This window comes from Syngnathoides biaculeatus, chromosome 9 (genome assembly GCF_019802595.1).
Source record: "Syngnathoides biaculeatus isolate LvHL_M chromosome 9, ASM1980259v1, whole genome shotgun sequence".
Lineage (NCBI taxonomy): Eukaryota > Metazoa > Chordata > Actinopteri > Syngnathiformes > Syngnathidae > Syngnathoides > Syngnathoides biaculeatus.
Genome location: NC_084648.1, coordinates 22,383,762 through 22,404,401, shown reverse-complemented (window position 1 = coordinate 22,404,401; position 20,640 = coordinate 22,383,762). Strand labels below are relative to the sequence as shown.

General features: G+C 43.9%; 1 protein-coding gene and 1 long non-coding RNA gene across 8 annotated transcripts in view; one reads left to right on the top strand and one right to left on the bottom strand.

Annotated features, from left to right (window-relative positions):
- Nucleotides 1-9,373, top strand: part of LOC133506633 (P2X purinoceptor 3-like) — a 66,175-nt gene extending 56,802 nt beyond the window's left edge. Inside the window, exons 9-13 of one of the 2 annotated variants that reach the window (XM_061830963.1) lie at nt 14-164; nt 264-355; nt 1,673-4,545; nt 8,338-8,415; nt 9,256-9,373. In XM_061830963.1, the coding sequence (XP_061686947.1) occupies nt 14-164; nt 264-278 (166 nt within the window). In that variant the 3' untranslated portion in view covers nt 279-355; nt 1,673-4,545; nt 8,338-8,415; nt 9,256-9,373. Of the gene's footprint in view, nt 1-13; nt 5,677-8,337; nt 8,416-9,255 lie in introns of those variants that run through there. The other variant, XM_061830962.1, reaches the window with a different exon arrangement.
- LOC133506635 (uncharacterized) overlaps nt 5,688-20,640 on the bottom strand; it is a 44,493-nt gene continuing 29,540 nt past the window's right edge. For 4 of the 6 annotated variants that reach the window (XR_009796562.1, XR_009796559.1, XR_009796561.1 and 1 more), the window contains 3 exons: nt 16,075-16,172; nt 9,232-9,439; nt 5,688-6,714 (listed from right to left, as the gene is read on the bottom strand). This is a non-coding gene — a long non-coding RNA (uncharacterized LOC133506635). The remainder of the gene's footprint in view (nt 6,715-9,231; nt 9,440-16,074; nt 16,173-20,640) is intronic. The other 2 variants (XR_009796563.1, XR_009796564.1) reach the window with 2 other exon arrangements.

The following is a 20,640-nucleotide window of genomic DNA, read 5'->3' as shown; positions in this document are numbered from 1 at the left end:
GGTGTGCAATCAGAGCTGTACAGAAGAGGGCTCAGCAAACAGCCATGAGGGGAGCATTTACTGAGAGTGATGGAGGAAGAGAGGATAGGGTCAAGTCTGACAGTTTGGGGGCAGTTTTGGAGAAAGTCCATAATCCAGGAGCAGAGCTGTGTGTGAAGACCAAGGTGAAGCAGTTTTCTATTCAAAATGTGTGGTTTCATGGTATTAAATCCAGAGCCGTAATCGACGAAGAGCATCTGGACATATGAGTTCTTGTTTTCTAGGTGTTCCAGCACTGAGTGGAGAATGATGGTGATCGCATCCTCCACTGACCTCTTTTCCATGTGGCCGAATGGAAAGGGGTCTAAGATCCGGGGTAATCCATTATTTACAGTATGTGCTTTAGTATGAGGCTCCCAAGACATTTTGTGAAAGTGGGGGTGAGAGCAATAAGTTTGCAGTCATTTAAACAATTTACAGCATACTTTTTTGGGAATAGGCATTATGATATCTGATTAGCGGCAGGGTAGGACAGCGGCTTGTAACAAAGAAAGATTGAGGATTTTTGTGAACACCAGGGCAAGCTCAAAAGCACGGGCTTTGAGTACCTTCCCAAGTACTCAAACTACGAGCTGTCTTCCTTTGATTCACAGATCTGAATACTTGTCTCATCTCATACACCTGTACAGACTGTACCTGGATGTGAGTGTCAGGAAGAGATTTATTTGGTGATGTTCCCATCTCTGATGTTCTGGTCTTTTCCTCAAAGTGTGCAAAAAATCAGTTTAGCTCATCTGCCAGTGATGCTTTGGTGTTGGAAATGATGGGTGACCTCCCCTTGAAATTGAGTTGCTGCACTCCCTGCCTGTTGTTGGTGGTAGTAATTTTCCTTTTGTAGGTGCGTTTGGCCTCTTTAATCCCCCTTTTCGGGTCAGTGTCACGACCGGGGCTCGAGGGCGGACCCAAATGCACGACTCCAGAGGCAAGCAGGTAGAGTACAGAAAGCCTTTATTCGGTCCGTGGTCGATGATCAGCGAGTCAGTCTGGAAAAGCAGCAGTATCAGAAGAGGGAGGCTTACTAGGATGGTCAGGGAACAGGCCAGGGTCGGTACACGGTAGGTCAGGTATACGGGAGTGCGGGAACGAGGCATGGGAATCAACGATCTGGCAGAGGACTAGTTGTCCCACGTGTCCTATAAGTACGGGGTGTAATCAGCTGAAACAGGATGCAGGTGTGTGCCGACTAATTGGCTGGCCACGCCCAGCCTGGGCAGGATGCCAGGAGCATGACAGTCAGCTCTTGCGACTGCATGAAAGACCCTGTCACCTGACTTGAAAGCGATATCAGAATCTCTGAGAAGATTCCAGGTGTGTCAGGTCATCCGTGGTTGCTGATAACGACAAACTTGGATGTTTCTATGATTGTTCCATATTCTGTTCAACTTTAGATACAGAATAGCACCATATATGTGAATTCCTCAAGGCCAACATGTTCAAATAAATCCCAACTTGTCTCAGCAAAACATTTTTGCAATTGAGGGAGACCATCTCCAGTTCAGATCTTAATGTTTTTTTTTTTTTTTTTTTTTTTTTTCATAAAACCCCAGTCCCCAAGATTGATGGATGGGTCTATATATTGAGATTTTTTAAATTGCTTAACTTTGCATACTTTCCTGTGTCTCATATATTATAGGTGTCGGACAACTCACTGGATTCTCAAAACAACGGGATTTATTGCAGCCAGCCGTCACATCAAAACCATGACGCCATTATGAAGTCCAGTGACTTGGGAGCTGATTCAAATGAATATTACAGCTGCTAGTGACAGGGCCTGAAGCAGTGGTGTGTTTTTTAAAGCCCAAATGTCATCCCTATAAACATTTTAAAATAGATGTTGTAATGAAAAATACATATAACATGATTCACTTCACTGTCTATACGTCGTCCAAAAGTTGCAGAAGTGTTATTCTACGATATCCAAGAGGTTGCCATATTGGCTGCATCCTCCGTCTGTGACGTCACCCGGACATTCGCCAATGAAAACATGGTGCACCCTAACTATTGGAGACAAACGCACCCCTTCTGACATGGAAGCTCTTTTCGAAAAGGAGAAGACCACACAATCGAGTGAAGTTACCGGGGCAATATTAGACTATTGTTTCGAGCCCTCAGGGCTATATTACACTATTGTTTCGAGCCATATTCAGATGATATACGATCATGGCCAAACCGCATCCCCGTCTGATCCATTTCCGCGGCGGAGATGAGCCATCGCGGCTCTTCGCAGCCGGCCGGTTTGGCTTATGACAGAGCCGAGCGATGCTGCTGTAGGGGGTTGTTAAAGACGTCGCAGTACGCGATGAACAACACAGTCGAGCCGGGGCACTTCACTGCGCGGATGTGGCTGAGTGAGGCATTCTCGGCTGGGTTCTTCAGAGCTGCCCCCGTCCGCAAAGCCCGTCGCCCAGCCTTCCCAGAAGCCGTGACCGCTGAACGCGGCGCCTCAGCTGGTGTGGCTGATTTCCGGTGCCGTGGTGGCATATAATGGAGCCGAGCCGTGCTGCTTTAGGGGGTTGTTCATAGACACCGCAGTACGTGATGAACAACACAGTCGAGCCGAGGCGCTTTACTGTATGCACGTGGCTGAGTGCGGCATTCTCGGCTGGGTTCTTCAGAGCCGCTGCCGTCCGCGAGCCTTAAGCGTAGCTATCTCTGGCGAAGCGACACAGCAACCCGACGCCGTCCGACACGCACATCGACATATTTCTTATGCGGATCTTTTGTTACGTTATGAGAGACCGACATGGTCCGCCCCAAACTATTATTTTTTTAGTAGCTGTATACACACCTACCTGTTCTTTGGAACCCACGAAGCTCTCGTCCTCTGCACCCGTGCAATCCATTTTTAACGACGAACCGGGTCTGTTGCAAACTTATGAAGGGTAAATCCATTCTCCCGAGCGTTCAAGCAATGTCCAGCAATGCAATAAGCCGACATTTTGGCTAACACGAAGGAACAATGAGGTACCTTCCCGGAGGTAAAACTAATAGAAACAAACGAGTCCACTTGGAGGCACCTTTGTCCTTTATGTCACTTCCTGCTTCTTCTCGAAAACAAATCCCTCAGGAGGATTTTCATGGCAGGAGTTACAAAAAGCTGTATCCGTCAAACGTCATCATGTTTTATGGTGAAATAACGCATGGGCCCATATTGTCTGCCGTTTTTTCATGAATAACATACTAAAAAATCATACATTTCATGACAGTAGCCCTTTTAGTATACATAAAAAATGTGTTTTGAAAATACACAAGAATGTTTGCATGTGAAAGCTAGTCTGTTTTCCATGAATATGAATCATTGTTGGTAAAAAAAAAAAATCTTATTTTGGATTTGGATTATATAATTCCATTTATCCTTATCTTTAAAGTGATTGTATGATCATGTAATAGACTATGTGATAGTGATTACTGTTACTCCTGTATTAAACATCAAATACATTGTGACCTTCGTGCCTTTATATAATGTCAATACAGTTACCTCAAAACATTTTTCATATGGATTAGGTCTTGGATTACATAGAGCGCACATCAATGAAAAACAAATGAAAGAACATTGAGCACATTGAGATTAATGTAAGGGAATACAATTTAAATTTGGAGATGATGGAGATTACTTTTAATTGTAATAATGCAGAAGTTAATGGATTTACTTTTTCAATTCATATTGACATATATTAGGAGGTCCAAATCAAATTATTGTTCAAAAAGGTGGATTGTGGGGCAATTTGTAATGGGAAAGTGGCTTGGGTGGGGAGGCTTGCTTTGTATTTTTAATTTACCTGTTTTACTTATAACTAGTACTATAATGCTCCTATTGTCAAACTCAAGGCTGAGGTGTCTCACGTACGCAGATCGTCGGGGGGTGGGGTGGGGGGGGGGCTATCCTGTGTCAAGCTGCCAGCAGGACAGGAGGAAAGAAAAACAACACACGCCAAAATCCCCAAGGCCACCCCGCCTGACAAACTGCCAGCAGGACAGGAAGACAGAAAACAAAACTGGATTCAATTAAATAAAAATTCAAAGAGAATTTGAATTACGCATGTTTAAAAAAAAACACAAATTTAAACATTCCCAACTTTGTTTCACTCACACACAAAAAATCAATTGTTTAAACTTTGGACATCGCAGATCAATGGCTTATTGTTCTACAAGATTTCATACTGTTTAAAGTCAAATCCAGCAAACAATTCTCACAGTTGCTCGGAAATTGAAAGGAACACTGGACTAGGAGAAGAACACAATAGGGTGAGTACAGTTCTGGGTCATAGGATAATGGTATCGTATCACAAAAACTGGAAGTATGAGTACAGTAAGGCAAAGATCCGTCAATATTTAGGTGAAGGCTATAGAAATTGAGAGGCTCTAAATGCAGTAATTACTGCTGCTTGAAGATAGGTGTGCTGCACAAGTGACCCTGATTGCTCAGGAAACAGCGAGGGAGAGGTAGAGACAAGGCACCCAATCTCAAAGAGAGGAACTGAACGACAGGGATCATGACAGAAAAAGGTATTTTCATTTCTTTCCTGGCCCCACTCATATATTTTGTTCAAGTCAGCATGGAAGGGGTCATGTGTCAGTTTAAAAAGTAGGGAGGTTTTTTTTGTTTTTGTTTTTGTTTTTTCTTGTTTTGCGCTCAGGAGTACAAAAGGTAAGCAAAGCAAAGCAAATTTAGAGCATTTTAGGCACGGTGGAGCAGATGGAAAGCATTGGCCTCACAGTTCTGAGGTCCCGGGTTCAATCCCGGACCCAACTGTGTGGAATTTGCATGTTCTCCCCGTGCCTGGGTGGGTTTTCGCCGGGCACTCCGGTTTCCTCCCACATCCCAAAAACATGCAACATTAATTGGACACTCTAAATTGTCTCCAGACCTTATCCCAGTTGAAACTTTGGAGGGAGCTGAAACTCCGTGTTTCTCAGCCACTCCCCAGAAACCCGTCCGATCTAGAGAAGATCTGTGTGGAGGAGTGGGCCAAAACCCCTCCTGCAGTGTGTGCAAACCTGGTGAACAACTACAGGAAACGTTTCACCTCGGGAATTGAAATCAAAGGCTACTTTACAAAATATTAATATTGTTTTTCTCAGTTATTCAAATACTTTTTTGCAGCTGTATCACATAAATAAATCGTTAAAAAATCATACCTTGTGATTTCTGGATTTTTCTTTTTAGATTATCTCTCACGGAGTGGACGTGCACCTATGATGAAAATTTCCGACCCGTCCATGATTTCTAAGTGGGAGAACTTATATAGCAGGGTGTTGAAATACTTTTTTTATTATCTGGTAAAGCGTTGGGTTCACAGTTCTGAGGTCCCAGGTTCAATTCTGGACCCACCTGTGTGGAGTTTGCATGTTCTCCCCGTGCCTCCGTGGGTTTTCTCTGGGCACTCCGGTTTGCTCCCACATTCCAAAAACATGCAACATTGATTGGACACTCTAAACAGCCCTGAGGTGTGATTGTGAGTGCAGCTGTTTGTCTCCATTTGCCCTTCGATTGGCTGGCAACCAGTTCAGGGTGTACCCCCGCCTCCTGCCCGTTGACAGCCGGGATAGGTTCCACCAGTTCCCCGCTACCCTCTTGAGGATAAGCGGCAAAAGAAAAGGCATGTGTATATATATATATATATATATATATATATATATATATATATATATATATATAAAGTTTCCCTGTGACTGATTGGCGACCAGTTCAAGGTGTAGTCCACCTTTCGGCCGATGCTGGCTGGTGTCGCGACCCATCAAGACGGGTACACGAGTACACGGGAGACGCAGAGATAATTCGGGAAAAGCGTTTATTGTTCCACAGTCGGTGATCGGGCAGGCAGTCAGGTGCAGCAGCGTTAGTCAGGACGTTGGGTGTAGAGAGCAGGTCAGCGGGCAGGCAGGAGTCGGTGTCTCATGGGAGATTGATCAAAGCAGGCAGGAGTATCAAAGGAGGCAGTCCCCATGGTCCTATATACACCGGGGCCAATCAGCCAGCATGAGGCGCCTCCCAATCAGTGCGACAACCCGCACAGCCAGGGCTGGACCGGCAGGACCATGACAGGTGGGTTAGGCTCTGGCTCTCCTTTGACCCTTGTGAGGATAAGTGGCTTTGATAATGGATGGATAAATATAAATTACAACATTTACATAAAGACAGGTCATCAGTCAGAAATCTTCCACACACAGTAGGATGGAAGTGGCCCGTGTTTTTTTTCTACCTACAATTCCCCAACACCATCTCACAAGCTGTGAATAAGCAGTATTATCCTGAAAATAAGAAAATATACTCATATGACAATTTTCCAGAATGGAACTTTTTTTGAACAAGCATTGTTTGGACAAATACCGCTTTTAGCAGGAACAAAAATGTAAACAATTCTTTATTTCGAAAAATCTGAATGGAAATGGCAAAAAGCTGGGCTGATTTGGACAAATATTACCATTAATAATTTTTAAAATAGCTCTTACTCGTGTTGTGGAAATTCCAGTCACTCCCAATATTGTTACTTGAATTGGAGATAGACAACCTCAAGTACTCATTGGTTTAGAAAGCTGGGAATAAATCCTGGGTGCTCTGTCATGCACTGCAGCGGATCATCTGGATAACCTTCCATTTTCTGGTGAATATGTTGACTCTCATGGCAACAAAACCTTTCTTCTGTTGTTTCCATGGGTATTCAGCATGAACCCCTGTGGATATAAAAAAAAAAAAAAATTGTTCACATTCAGAAACTTCTACAGCTCAAAGACCCATATCAGTCCAGTACACAAAAACTTCATCTCCATTTATATTTTAAGCATTTAGCCCCCAAACAAAACCGCAAGTTACCAATTTACAGCTTTCAGTATGAAGTTGATCGGTTTTGCTAATGACATCTTGGAAAAATTGTGACTAAAATGGGGAATGACGGGTCTGGGTACTGTCAGATTCCGTTTATCTGCAGGACTAATCGGGAGAAATGTCCTGACTGATTCTCCATTTAAAGGGTTAAGGTACCCCTTTACCCCAGCCGACTCTAACGCCGTGCGTGGAGGAGGATGGGAGCTTCTTAAGTCGGTGTCGAGATGAATTCGCCTAGGTGTACGAACTGCCTTTAGTTGTGCAGAGCCAATACAGTCTGCCCTCATTTATCAGCCCTTGTCGAGTAACCTTACAGAGTAACAAATTGACAAAGTGATCGCTCCGCTTTTACAGCAGATTCATCTCTTATGAATCGATTGCACTTGTAATTGACCTAGTAAATTTAACAATCCTAGTTAGGATCGTATGGATTTGTTTTATTTTAAGACGGAGATTATCAATGAGTGACTGATTAAAATGGAATTTTACGACTAAATGATGTTAATGTCGTTGACGCTCGATCGTTAATGAGGTAGAATGGTAATAATGAGACAACTCAATATAAGAATGACAAAGATAGATGAAGATGTAAGTTTGATGATACTACATAATACTGATGGTAAGTAGGATGAGATAAATGATAAAAATAGTAAAAAGCAAAATAAATGAAGTAAGATTCAAAGCATTCAACAGCGTCAGAAATTCGGGAAGACAGACATTTTTAAGTGAGCCTGTTAGGGGTTATCAAGTCCTACATAGCTCGAAGCCTAATTTAGTAATAAGGATTTTCGGGATTAAGGATAAATTGTCAAGCCAACTTGTCCTTCATAGGTAACCACGTAATATCGCTGGTATTACCGTGCCATTACCTTATTATAGTAGTTGTTTTACTTGCGCCCAATCTTAAAGGGAGTCGTCAAAAATAAACATTCCAAGTTGCTCGAAGACTACTCCCCGCCAGCTTGCCACACGACTATTACACCTATAGAAAGCCCTTTTCTCTTTGTCAGCGAGAACTGAACAAAAAGCCCCGGACTTCTGTATCCAAGGTTTTTTATAGCTTTTTGGAGGAACATTTGGGAAAATGTTGGCTGAATCCACACCCAGTGGGAAGGGCTCACTTGGTTTATCCTATTGGGCCCCTTTCGCCATCCCTGGCTTGACTTGTCACGCCCTTCTCATCTTCACTCAATTTTGTCATTTTCCCTTTAATCAATAAGTGCATCTTTAAAAATGTAACCACAAACTCGCGTTGAGCAATGAGCAATAGCATAAATGTATCAACATTCTTCTGAATACAATTCTCTCATGCATTCTCATGCTTGTTTTAGTTGGTTGCTCATCATGTGTTGCCTTGTCTGAGAGAGACAGTCATACACAGGTTATATTATTTTCACAAAGCCGTTTCAAAGCATCATATTTTCTGCTCAAGGTATAATGGAAAAATAGTTGAAATCAATTTCTGCTTGCAGACATCCTATGTGGTGATTCGAGTGTGACAGGCTTCCTGTTCAGTAACTCAGCGACGCTGCAAACGTCTTGAAAAACCGGTGGGTGTGAGGTGGCAGCTGCATCCTGTTGATGTCTTCATGTCAAAAACAAGATGTGAATACAAAGATATGATAATAATTGGGTTCTTAAGGTTGCTAACCCCGATATATGTATGTAATACAAAGATATGAAAAATAATCAGGTTTATATAAGGTTACTGACTTTGGTATAACGTATGCAATGCAGTGAGATGCTAAGTGGAAAGGCTACGTTTATCAGAGAGATCTTTGCCGTGCTGGTGACCCAATTAAGTATAATTTTGTTTGGCAATATCTGGTGTTCCATTTGAGAGTTGGTTCTAGGGCTCAGCTCAACACATGAAACCAACCCATACAAGCCAATTGCTATCAATTCGCTCCATTGCTATTTGTGGCCTGGCAACCTACTTGACAGTACTGTCTGATTATGGCATCAGTCTACTACAGGTATGGGAAATTATATTTAAGGTGAAGCAAGTTATGACTAGGTATTGCTCTCAAATTGACGTTACAAGTTTTTAAACAGATTTCGGTCATTAAAATCCTTACTTGTGAATATATACCAACTTGGACTAAATACAAGGCGGTGCATAATCTTTAAAAAAGACCAAAAACTATATATATCCATTAAGGATAGTGAAGCCATTTATATTTATCAGCTTATGGGTAAAAAAAAAAATTCACAAATGCTTACCAGTCAGTGTTTCCAAAATGAGCATGTCCTCCTCCCTGGGTCTGACTGCATGGTCGGTATCATAATCACTAGCTATTTCGTCTGCATTTGAACGTGTGTTCTCTATTCTAAGTTCTTCCTTGTGCTATTGTTGGGACACTCACAAGCTTTTCTGTCTTCCTCTTCAGCAATCTGAAGTGGTCCAGGGCCATCCCTTTCAGGTCCACGTTCTTGTGCGGCTTACCCATCTGGCACTTTGACATAGTGTGACAGATGGCACCAGGTTGGTGAACCTTCATCCTGGACTGCTGTGGCAAGGCTGAGCAACATCAAATGGACCACACTCGTCAGCACTCGTTGATCCACTCTCTCCTGAAAACATTCATAAACACTTTATCCGGTTACACTGTACTCCATCCTGTAAAAATGGAAAAAAAAAAAAAACTCGTGCAAAAAGAAAAACATACAGTTCAAGTCATGCACAGTGAATGTATCATTGACAGTGAAAATACAACATTAAATATTAATCAATGTACATTTCAGTTCATAATTGAGATCTCAAAATTATACCGTGTTTTGATTTGCTGCTGTAATTCCACTTTTACAATTCCCGTTCTCTTCTCATCCACATGGGTGGTTCTCTAGCAATGTATTCAAATTCACCACTCACCCGCCTTCTCCCGGCCGTCAACATGCATAAAAGGTGACAGCATTTTCACAGTAGCAAATCCCCTGCTCCTCCAAGCTTAACCACAATTCCCATAACGAAGTGCTCTGCGCACTCCCAGTCTGCTGTTTATGCTCAGGCAAGGCGAGCTACGTCCTAGTACCTAACCATTGTGATGTCACGGACCCAGTGGGGATTCGCCCTAGGCTGGCCTCTGTTATCCTTGGGAGAAGTGGAATAATTTGTTTGCCTAGCATGGTGCCCAGTCTTGAGCGTTCTCTTCCTTCCCATGGGACCCCATTCTGCCGTTACATGGAGACAACTGCCACTCGGTAGCGCACCAGCCACCCGGCCAGACACACATCAGAATGTGCTCCGCCTGTCCCCCTTCGCCACTCACGTGGGTGCCGTGACGCACGCTCATCTCTTGCGAGGTATTCACAACAAAATAAACTTCCCTCCTTGTGTGTCTGCAAATCTGCTGGACTGATCACCATCCACACCAAATCACTCTAATGTCATCAAAAGATCTCAAATGTCCCCAACATCACAACCCACCATCCTATAAATCCAACCACTGTGTCGACATCAGCCAGCCAACACTCCTATTTAATTACCCATTCTCTGCAAAGCCACAAATCCCCTCTGTCATCCCGTACAGGAACAACCACAGAGTTTCTATAGATGTTTGTCTCCGACTCTCTCACTTAGCGTTCCTGTTTCTAATTTCCCTTACCATTTCATTATTATTTCAGAACGAATGGGTACTCACCAAAGCGCTTATCTGCCAATAGATTTTGGATCGTCATATCACTCAGAATGCACATTCAAACATTGCCTGCTTTTATTTTGCCTCCCGGGGGCTCCGTTATGCTAATTAGAGTTCTTGTTTATTCATATCTTAATTTGGCTTGCATCTGCTTCACATAATTCAACCGGCCAGCAGACATGCTCAGGTGTGACTTCCTCTTCACTACTGGTCAACCGTGAAGTCAGTATGTCATTATATGCATGCAATGTCATTCCTCGAGGCCCCTCCAGACACATGCATGGTGCTTTCCAAAGGAAGACATAAAAGCCAAAATTCTTCAGCCCTAGACTCATGCGGAAGCTCATCGGCTAAATTATGCAACGCACGCTGAACACATACCCGTCGTATTTCACGAGCTCCAAACGCATGCGGCTGCTCAGAGGCGAACACATAAAAGACGAAATTCCAGAGCCTCAAACGCAACTCCTGAGACTCCCAACCCAGCCAGCTCACAAGGGCCGAATTTCAAAGCCACAATTCTGCCTAGCAGAAGAACTGCATGGCAAGCAGTACGTATTGTGAGAAAATGCTCACCTTTAAGCCAGCAGGTAACTGGAGTGGCCCGCAGCACCACCACTGGAGAAGGCCTCTGCGAATTGTGTTCATACGCCACATTTAGTGTATTTTCCCCTTGAGTCCATTCAGGAAGCGGAGGAAGCACTCTCAAAGACTAATTGTTTCATTAAGAGGTATCACAGCTGCAAGCTACAAGTCCGATCATCTGTTGCATTCTAGAGTTCCCCGCAAAAATAAAAACGTTCCCTCAACCTGTGTTCTCTCCTTAAAAAAGCTCGGGGTCATGCACCGCCGAGGCAGGAGCAAAAGGCAACTCGGGATCCGGCTCCACTGAGGAATGAGCGAGAGACGGCTCGGAGTCAGGCTCCGCCAAGGCATTGAGCAAGCCCATTTTAAGGAACATGATCTTGTTTGTAGTGATGGGCAAAGGGAAGCCTCATGAACCAATTAGACATCGTCTCTCATTTTTCAGTTGTTCATGACTCGATGTTTCATCCATATTAACGCTTTATACTCAGGAAGTCAGTATTGCAGATATATTTAAGAGTAAATCACGGATTGTCGCTTTCAATGATATCCTTGAACAGAATATTACCTATGAAGAGTTATTATTGATACTAATATAAGATTTCCGCACAACACATACCATATATCAATGCACGTATATACTGTAGTTGCACAATAAAGATGGTTGGTCAATCACATCTTATTGGTTTTTGTTAAAGGAAAAAATGTTATCAAGTGCGTTGCTTTTTAACGAAATTTCCCCAGCTTTCCCGCTCGACACACATCTCCTTAAATGAGATCTCATGTTCCCCTGTTCACAGGGCTTTTACCACTCAACACACACTGGCCCAAATGAGATTTAATTTTCTGCGGCCACTTTTACTCGACATAAGCTTTGAAGCCGAATGTCACTTTGCCCTTCACTACTGGTTTGGGGCCAAGGTGTTACACTCAGTATTTCCTCAGATTAGAGTGAGCGAATCGATGTTACGATATAAAACTCAAAATAATTTCCTGAGGTCAGGTGGAAGACCGCTCCATCTTGGCCAATAAAGTAAATTCTGATTCTGATTCTGATCTGCAGGTGTAAGTCACACAATATAATGCTTACTAAAGGGAACAACTAAGTGCCCCATAATTTTGGGTAAATTACTATCTTCACACAATGCCTCAAAGTTGTTCTCTCGTGTGGACTAAATGCATGAAACAACTTAACATATTTATCCTAACCCAGCAGCCAGTCTTTTTTCCATTTTTGTATGTCTGATTATCATTATTTTTACTTTTTTTGATCTAGTTTGTAGTCATAGCTGTTAATCAGAAACCCCACTTCTATAAGACATCCAAACAATAGAATACATTGAATATTAAAGCATGTATGAGTCAAACAAACTTTGACACAAACCCAAATACAAAAAACCCCTGCAATTCATGCGGGATAGGCACAGATTGGTATTTTTCGGGTTAATTGGGACCAGAACCACCCACGAACAGGGAAAAACTGTGAAGTAGGGGTGCATGGATGTTTATGGGGATAACAAAACATTTACAATATGTAAAGAGTATTTGTACTTTGCAAATTTGAGACAAAAAGAGGTATTGAGTTAAATCTAATCTAATTAGTAAACCATATAAATATATACAAGAATATAAATTTAGAATATAAATATAAATTATAAAACTTACTGTATTATATTACTGTATAGTTACCATTCATCACTCAGAAACTATTCAGCTGGAGCCACTGGCAATGTAGCTGAGTTTTTTACCTTTGAGATGGGGAGTTGTTTTTGTGTTGTGTGTGTGTGGGGGGGGTGGACTAAAATCTTTAAAATGTGTCAATAGTACAGTAAACTTTGGAAACTAGAGACAAAAATTACAACAGTACAAGTTTTTAGTTAAATTTCTAAAAACATAATGCTGCACAAATAACATTTTTACGAAATTAACATTCCTCACTCGGGGAATCTTCTGCTGGAGGCACTTACAGTGTATAGAGCTGAGTTTTTTTTTATCTTTGAGATGAGGAGTTGGTCTACCGTCCGGCGTCTCAACAATGGGAAGCAGTGCACCATCAACACTGTGTATAGTGGGGATGGGGGACTTCTGACCTCAGCTCGGGATGTTGTGACTCAGTGGAGGGAATATTTCGAAGACCTCCTCAATTCCACCAACAAACCTTGTCATGAGGAAGCTGAGTCTGGGTTCTCTAAGGTGGGCTCTTTTATCTCTGGGGTTGATCTTATCGAGGTGGTTAAAAAGCCCTTGGTGCCTTCCCCGGGGGTGGATGAGATTTGCTTGGAGTTCCTAAAGGCTCTGGATGTTGTGAGGCTGTCCTGCTTGACATGCCTCCGAAACATCGCGTGGACATCGGGGACAATGCCTCTCGACTGGCATACTGGTGTGGTGGTCCCCCTTTTCAAGAAGGGTGACCGGAGGGTGTGTTCCAACTATAGGGGAATCACACTCCTCAGCCTCCCTGGTAAGGTGTATTCAGGGGTGCTGGAGAGGAGGGTCTGTCGGGAAGTTTAATCTGAGACTCAAGCGGAGTAATGTAGCTCAACACCCTCAGCAGGATCCGCTAGGGTGCATGGGAGTTCGCCCAAACAATCTACATAAGTTTTGTGGACTTGGAGTAGGCGTTCAACCATGTCTCTTGGGGAGTCTCGTGGGGGGTTCTTCGGGATTATAGGGTACTGAACCCCCTGATACGGGCTGTTCGGTCCATGTACAAGCGGGGTCAGAATTTAGTCAGCATTGCCAGCAATAAGTCGGACTCATTTCTCGTGAGAGTTTGACTCCACCAAGGCTGCCCTTTGTCACCGATTTTGTTGATAACTTTTATGGAGAGAATCTCTGGATGCAACCGAGGCGTAGAGTGTATCCGGTTTGATGGCCTCAGCATCACATCTCTGTTCTTTGCAGAAGATGTGGTTCTGTTGGCTTCATCAAGCCGTGATCTCCAACTCTGACTGGAGCGGTTCGCAGCCGAGTGTGGAGCGCTTGGGATGAGAATCAGAACCTCCAAATCTGAGACTATGGTCCTCAGTCAGAAAAGGGTGGCGTGCCCTCTCCGGGGATGATATCCAGCCCCAAGTGGAGGAGGTCAAGTGTCTTGGGATCTTGTGTGCGGTGTCTGCAGTGATGCGGACATTTTATCAGTCCGTTGAGGGAGTTAAGTCGAAAGGTTAAGCTCTCAATTTACTAGTCAATCGACATTCCTACCCTCAGCTATGGGCACGAGCAGTGGGTCGATGTCAAAAGAACAAGATCCCAGATACAAGCAGCCGAAATGAGTTTGCTCCGCAGGGTGTCCGGGTGCTCCCTTAGAGATAGGGTGAGAAGTTCGGTCATCCAGGAGGAGCTCAGTGTCAAGCTACTGCTCCTCCGCATTGAGAGGAGCCAGATGAGGCGGCTGGGGCATCTGATCTGGATGCCTCCCGGACGCCTCCCTGTTGAGGTGTTGTGGGCATGTCCCACTGGAAAGAGACCCCGGGGAGGACCCGGGACACGCCAGAGAGACTATGTCTTTCGGCTGGCTGGGGAACGACTTGGGATCCCTCCGGAAGAGCTGGAAGAATTGGCTGGGGAAAGGGAAGTCTGGGCATCCCTGCTGAAGCGACTTCCCCTGCGACTCAACCTGTACAAGTGGTCGAAAATTGAGATTTTTTTGTGTGTATGTGGGTACCAAAACGTTTAAAATAAGTCAACAGTACAGTACTTTTTCAAACTTTGCACATTTAAGACAAACATTTTCAATGGAACAAGTGTCTAGTTGTGCTGCACAGTAACATTTTTATTTCAGTACATATGTAATTAACATTCCTCACTTGGAGAATTTCTGCTGGAGGTGCTGACAGTGTAACTGAGGTTTTTATCTTTGAGAAAAATATGGAGTTGTCTGTTTTTTTCTTCTCTTTCAAAATTTCCTTATACTTGCCTATACTTGTATACTCCAGTCCTTACAAAACCCCGTCAACACAATTGCTAACAACAGCTCGTACCATATTGTCGTCAATGTTTTGTGCAAGTTATTCCTCCACATAACGACAAGCAGCATCGTTGTCAGCGGAGGCAGCCTCACCATACTGAGACACACTTCTGAGACCATAACGCTTTTAAAATTTTTCAAACCAACCATTGCTTGCTGAAAAGCCTCTTCCTCGAGGGATGATTGCTCCTTGCAGCACCAGTGCTGGCTTGAAGTTAGTCAGTAACTTCTTTGGCAGGTTCATCATTGTCACTGGGCCTTTCTTCTGCATTGTGCGAGCCACAAAGCTAACGCAGCTTTCATTTGAAAAATCCAAATTTTTTTTCACAGTCACCACAAGTTTCGCTTCCTTATTAAAAGTTATTGTTGCGGTTTTACAGATGTTTGCCACATCCTTCTTTATGTAGCGCATTGTGGATTCATTCACAATGTAATGGAGTGCCACAAAAGCGTAATTTCTGCCATCATTGATCATATTCAAAAGTTTTACTTTTTCGCTGATAGTCATCTTCTTCCTCTACCACTTGGGCACTTCCGAGGAAGCTTTCGTATGAGCACAGAGCTTCGGCGACATTGTGAGTCACGCCATAATGGTGCACCACAAGAGCTTAACTTCTGCCATCCTTCATCATATCCAAAAGTTTTACTTTTTTGCTGATCGGGATCATTTTCCTCTTCCTCTTGGGTGCTTTGGAGGAAGCTTTCGCTTTTTGTACAGTCAATAGCGTATACAAAAATAGCCGAAAGGAAGGACTAAGGAAAGGGTGGAACGGAAGTTACTGGGTTAGGCTTCGATGATGCGGAGCCAATCAGCTCACAAGATAAATCAACACATGCTCTCATTGGTCAATGTTGTGCCGGAGACCAATCACGCGCCTTGTATCAATGAGTCTTCCCGCAATAGGCCAATATGTTTGTATTTTGGGGGGGGGTGACACAAATCACAGAAGCCGCAAAAAGTGAAGCACGAAGTAATGAGGGAACCCTGTACTAACAGCCCCAAAATGTTTACTTACCTATACCAACCAATATCGTAGACCAGGGGTCTCAAACTCAATTTAACTAGGGGCCGCTTGAGGCAGAGTCTCGGTGAAGCTGGGCCGCATAAAGATTTCTACAAGAAAAGATCAGATAAAAACATTCCAATGTTCTCAAATGTGTTTATTTTTTAACATAAAATAAAGTAAAAAATAAATAAGCACAAATAAACACTTCTCTAACTTTTAACTTTCTGAACATGAATGGAACATTGAACATTAACTGTCCTGAACACGGCTTCTCTTGCCTACTTCTTGTTGGGAGAAACCTGGCAGTACTTTTTCTCACATAGCCGAGCCACATTTGCCTTGAGGAAGGCCCTCAGTAGGGCTTGAAGATGCTCATCAGTAAGTCCGGACCTGTACTTGAATTTATTGACATTCAAGGTGGAGAAGAGCTTTTCGCACAAGTATGTGCTCCCAAAAAGGCACATGGTCCGCTTGAACATTCTGGAAAGTTTAGGGAAGCTGGGGGTCACTTCTCTCAAAAATTGCCCAAGCTTGTCTGCTTCTCCACTCACCTCCCTGAACTTGTCTTTGAGTTCAGAGTGAGACTGCAGGTCAATTAGCTCTATTTGAAGCACAAGAGGAGCATCTTGCACAGCCAAAGAGAAGAGTTCTGCAAAAATGTGAAATGTGGCTCTGTGCGTCTTGAAGTCTGCAAATCTGGCATCAAATTCCTCCTGCAGCTTCGAAATAGCCTCAACATACAGTGAAGAAAATAAGTATTTGAACACCCAGCTATATTGCAAGTTCTCCCACTTCGAAATCATGGAGGGGTCTGAAATTTTCATTGTCGGTTCATGTCCACTTTGAGAGAGATAATCAAAGAAGAAAAATGCAGAAATCACAATCTATAATTTTTTAACTATTTATTTGTATGATACAGCGGCAAATAAATATTTGAACACCTGAGAAAAACAATGTTAATATTTGGTATGGTAGCCTTTGTTTGCAATTACAGAGGTCAAACATTTCCTTTAGTTGTTCACCAGGTTCGCACATTCTGCAGGAGGAATTTAGGCCTCTCCTCCACACAGATCTTCTCTAGATCAAACAGGTTTCTGGGCTGTCGCTGAGAAACAGGGAGTTTCAGCTCCCTCCAAAGATTTTCGATTGGGGTTAGGTCCGGAGACTGGCTAGGTCACGTCAGATATGCTTCCTGCGGAGCCACTCCTTGGTTTTCCTGGCTGTGTGCTTTGGGTCATTGTCATGTTGAAAAACCCAGCCACAACTCGACTTCAATGCTCTGCCTGAGAGAAAGATGTTGTTCCCCAAAATCTCACAATACATGGCCGCGGTCATGCTCTTCTTAATACACTGCAGTCTTCCTGTCCCATGTGCAGAAAAATACCCCCAAAGCATGATGCCATCACCCCCATTCTTCACAGTAGGGATGGTGTTCTTGGGATGGAACTCATCATTCGTCTTCCTCCAAACATGCTTTGTGGAATTATGACCATAAAGTTAAATTTTGGTCTCATCTGACCACAAAACTTTCTCCCATGACTTCTTTGTATCATCCAAATGGTCATAAGCAAACTTAAGATGGGCCTTGACATGTGCTGGTTTAGCAGGGGAACCTGGTGTCTCTTGTATAATGTGATTAGTGGCTATGCCCCACAGGTAGGATGTGATCTAGAGTTGAAAGAGAAATTCTGGAAGGAACTAGATGAAGTAATGCTGATCATCCCAGACAGAGAGAGCGTTGTGATTCCTGAAGATTGTAATGGACATCTTGTAATCGACATGTTGGAAACAGGGGTGATGAAGTGATAGGTAAGTACGGCATCCAGCAAAGGAACTTTGAGGGTCAGATGGTGGTAGATTTCGCAAAAAGGATGAAATTGGGAGTGGTGAACACTTATTTCCAGAAGAGACAGGATCATAGAGAGACCTACAAGAGCAGAGGTAGAAGCACGCAGGTGGAATATATTTTGTGGAGATGATGCAATTTGAACGAGGTTATTGACTGTAAGGTACTGGTAGGGGAAAGTGTAGCTTGACAGCAGGATCGTGGCATGTAAGATGACTCTGGTGATGGGTAGGAAGATTAAGAAGACAAAGGTAGAGCAGATAATCATGTGATGGAAGCTGAGAAAGGAAGAATATTGTGGGGCCTTTTGGAAAGAGCTGAGACAGGCTCTCGATGGACAGGACGAGGTCGTGGAACACTGGACTACTACAGCCAAGGTGATCAGAGAAACAGGCAGGAGAGTACTTGTGTCTTCTAGTAGGAAAGGGGAGGAGGAAACTTGGTGGTGGAACCCCAAAATACACGAGGTCATACAAGGAAAGACATTAGCGAAGAAGTGGGACACTGAGAGGACTGAGGAGAGGCGAAAGGAATACATTGACTCGCGACAAAGGGCAAAGATAGAGGTGGGGAAGGCTAAATGAGCCATATGACGACATGTACACGAGGTTGGACACGAAAGAAGGAAAAAAAGATCTGTACAGGTTGGCCAGACAGAAGGATAGTGATGGGAAGGATGTGCAGCAGGGAAGGATGATTAAGGATAGAGATGGAAATGTGTTGATTGGTGGAGGTCGTGTGCTCAATAGATGGAAAGAATACTTTGAGAAGTTGATGAATAAAGAAAATGAGAAACAAGGAAGAGTGGGAGAGGCAAGGGTGAAGGACAGGAAGAGCCAGTCATGAGTATGGGGGAAGTTAGAAAGGCACTAAAGAGGATGAAAAATGGAAAGGCAGTTGGTTATGATGACATACCTTTAGAGGTATGGAAGCACTTTAGAGAGGTAGCTGTGGAGTTTTTAACCAACTTATTCAACAGAATACTCAAGGGCAAGAAGATGCCTCAAGAATGAAGGAAAAGTGTGCTGGTTTCCATTTTTAAGAACAAAGGTGATTTGCAGAGCTGTGGGAACTATAGAGGAATAAAGTTGATGAGGCACACAATGAAGTTATGAGAAAGAGTACTGGAAACTCGGGACAGAAGACTCTGCAAGCAACATTATGGTTTCATGCCTAGAAACAGGACCACAGATGCATGAAACGCCTTGAGGATGCTAGTGGGAAAGTAGGGTGAAGATTAGAAGGAGCTACATTATGTCTTGGTAGATTTAGAAAAAGCCTATTACAGAGTACCAAGACAGGATCTGTGGTACTGCATACGCAAGTTTGGTGGGGCAGAGAAATATGTTAGAACAGTACAGGATATTGTATGATGGCAGCAGAACAATGGTGAGGTGTGCCATAGGTGTGACAGAAGAATTCAAGGTGGAGGTGGGACTGCATCAGGGATCAGCTCTGAGCCCCTTCCTGTTTGCTGTGGTAATGGATAGGCTGACAGGTGAGGTTAGACTGGAATCCCTTCGGGCCTTGATGTTCGCAGATGATATTGTTATCTGCAGTGAAAGCGGGGAGCAGGTGGAGAAACTATTAGAAGAATGGAGGGATGCACATGAAAGGAGAGAAATAGATTAGACTAAGTAAAGCAGAATATATGTGCGTGAATGAGCGGGGCGAAGGGGAAAGAATGAGGTTCCAGGGAGAAGAGAAAGCGAGGGTGGATGACTTCAAATACTTGGGATCAACAATCCAGAGGGATGGTGAGGGTGGTAAAGGAGTGAAGAAACAGGTCCAAGGAGGCTGGAACAGCTGGGGGAAGGTATTTGGTGAGTTATGTGACAGAAAAGTCTCTGCTCGGATGAAGGGCAACGATTATGAAACAGTGGTGAGGCCAGCCATGATGTACAGATTAGAGACTTTGGCGCAAAAGAGCTAGTTTCTGTAGCCAGGGATCGGATCGACTTTGTGGTCGTGTCATCGGACTTGCGACCACATGTCTTGGACACTCTGGTGAAGAGAGGGGCGGAGCGTATAGTAGGTATGGGGCACTGCTAACGTAAAAAAGCTCCATGTTGGCAGGCCCCCGGGGGTGGATGAGATTTGCCCGGACTTTCTAAAGGCTCTGGATGTTGTGGGGGTGCCCTGGTTGACATACCACAGCAACATCGCGTGGACATCGTGGACAGTGCCTCTGGATTGGCAAACTGGGGTGGTGGTACACTTTTTTAAGAACAAGGACAAGAGAGTGTGTTCGAACTATAGGTGATGAATCACACTCCTCAGCCTCCCTGTCAGGTCTATTCAGGGGTGCTGGAGAGGTAGGTCCGTCTGGAAGTCGACTCGAGGATTCAGGAGGAGCAATGTGGTTTTCGTCCTGGCCGTGGAACAGTGGAGCAGCTCTACACCCTCGACAAGATGCTCGAGGTTGAATGGGAGTTCGCCCAACCAGTCTATATGTGTTTTGTGGACTTGGAGAAGACTTTCGAGGAGTCACTCGAGGAGTTTTTTGGGGATTTCTTCTGGAGTATGGGGTACCGAACCTCTGATATGGGCTGTTCAGTCCCCATACAACCGGTGTCAGAGTTTGGTCCACATTGCCGGCAATAAGATGGACTCGTTTCCGGTGAAAGTTAATGCAGCCCTATTGGGGCACAAACCTAACCTGCTAACCTGCAGGGCGTCGGTGGAAATTCAGCTACTGTGGGTCGAAGACAAAGAAGAGGAGGAAACCA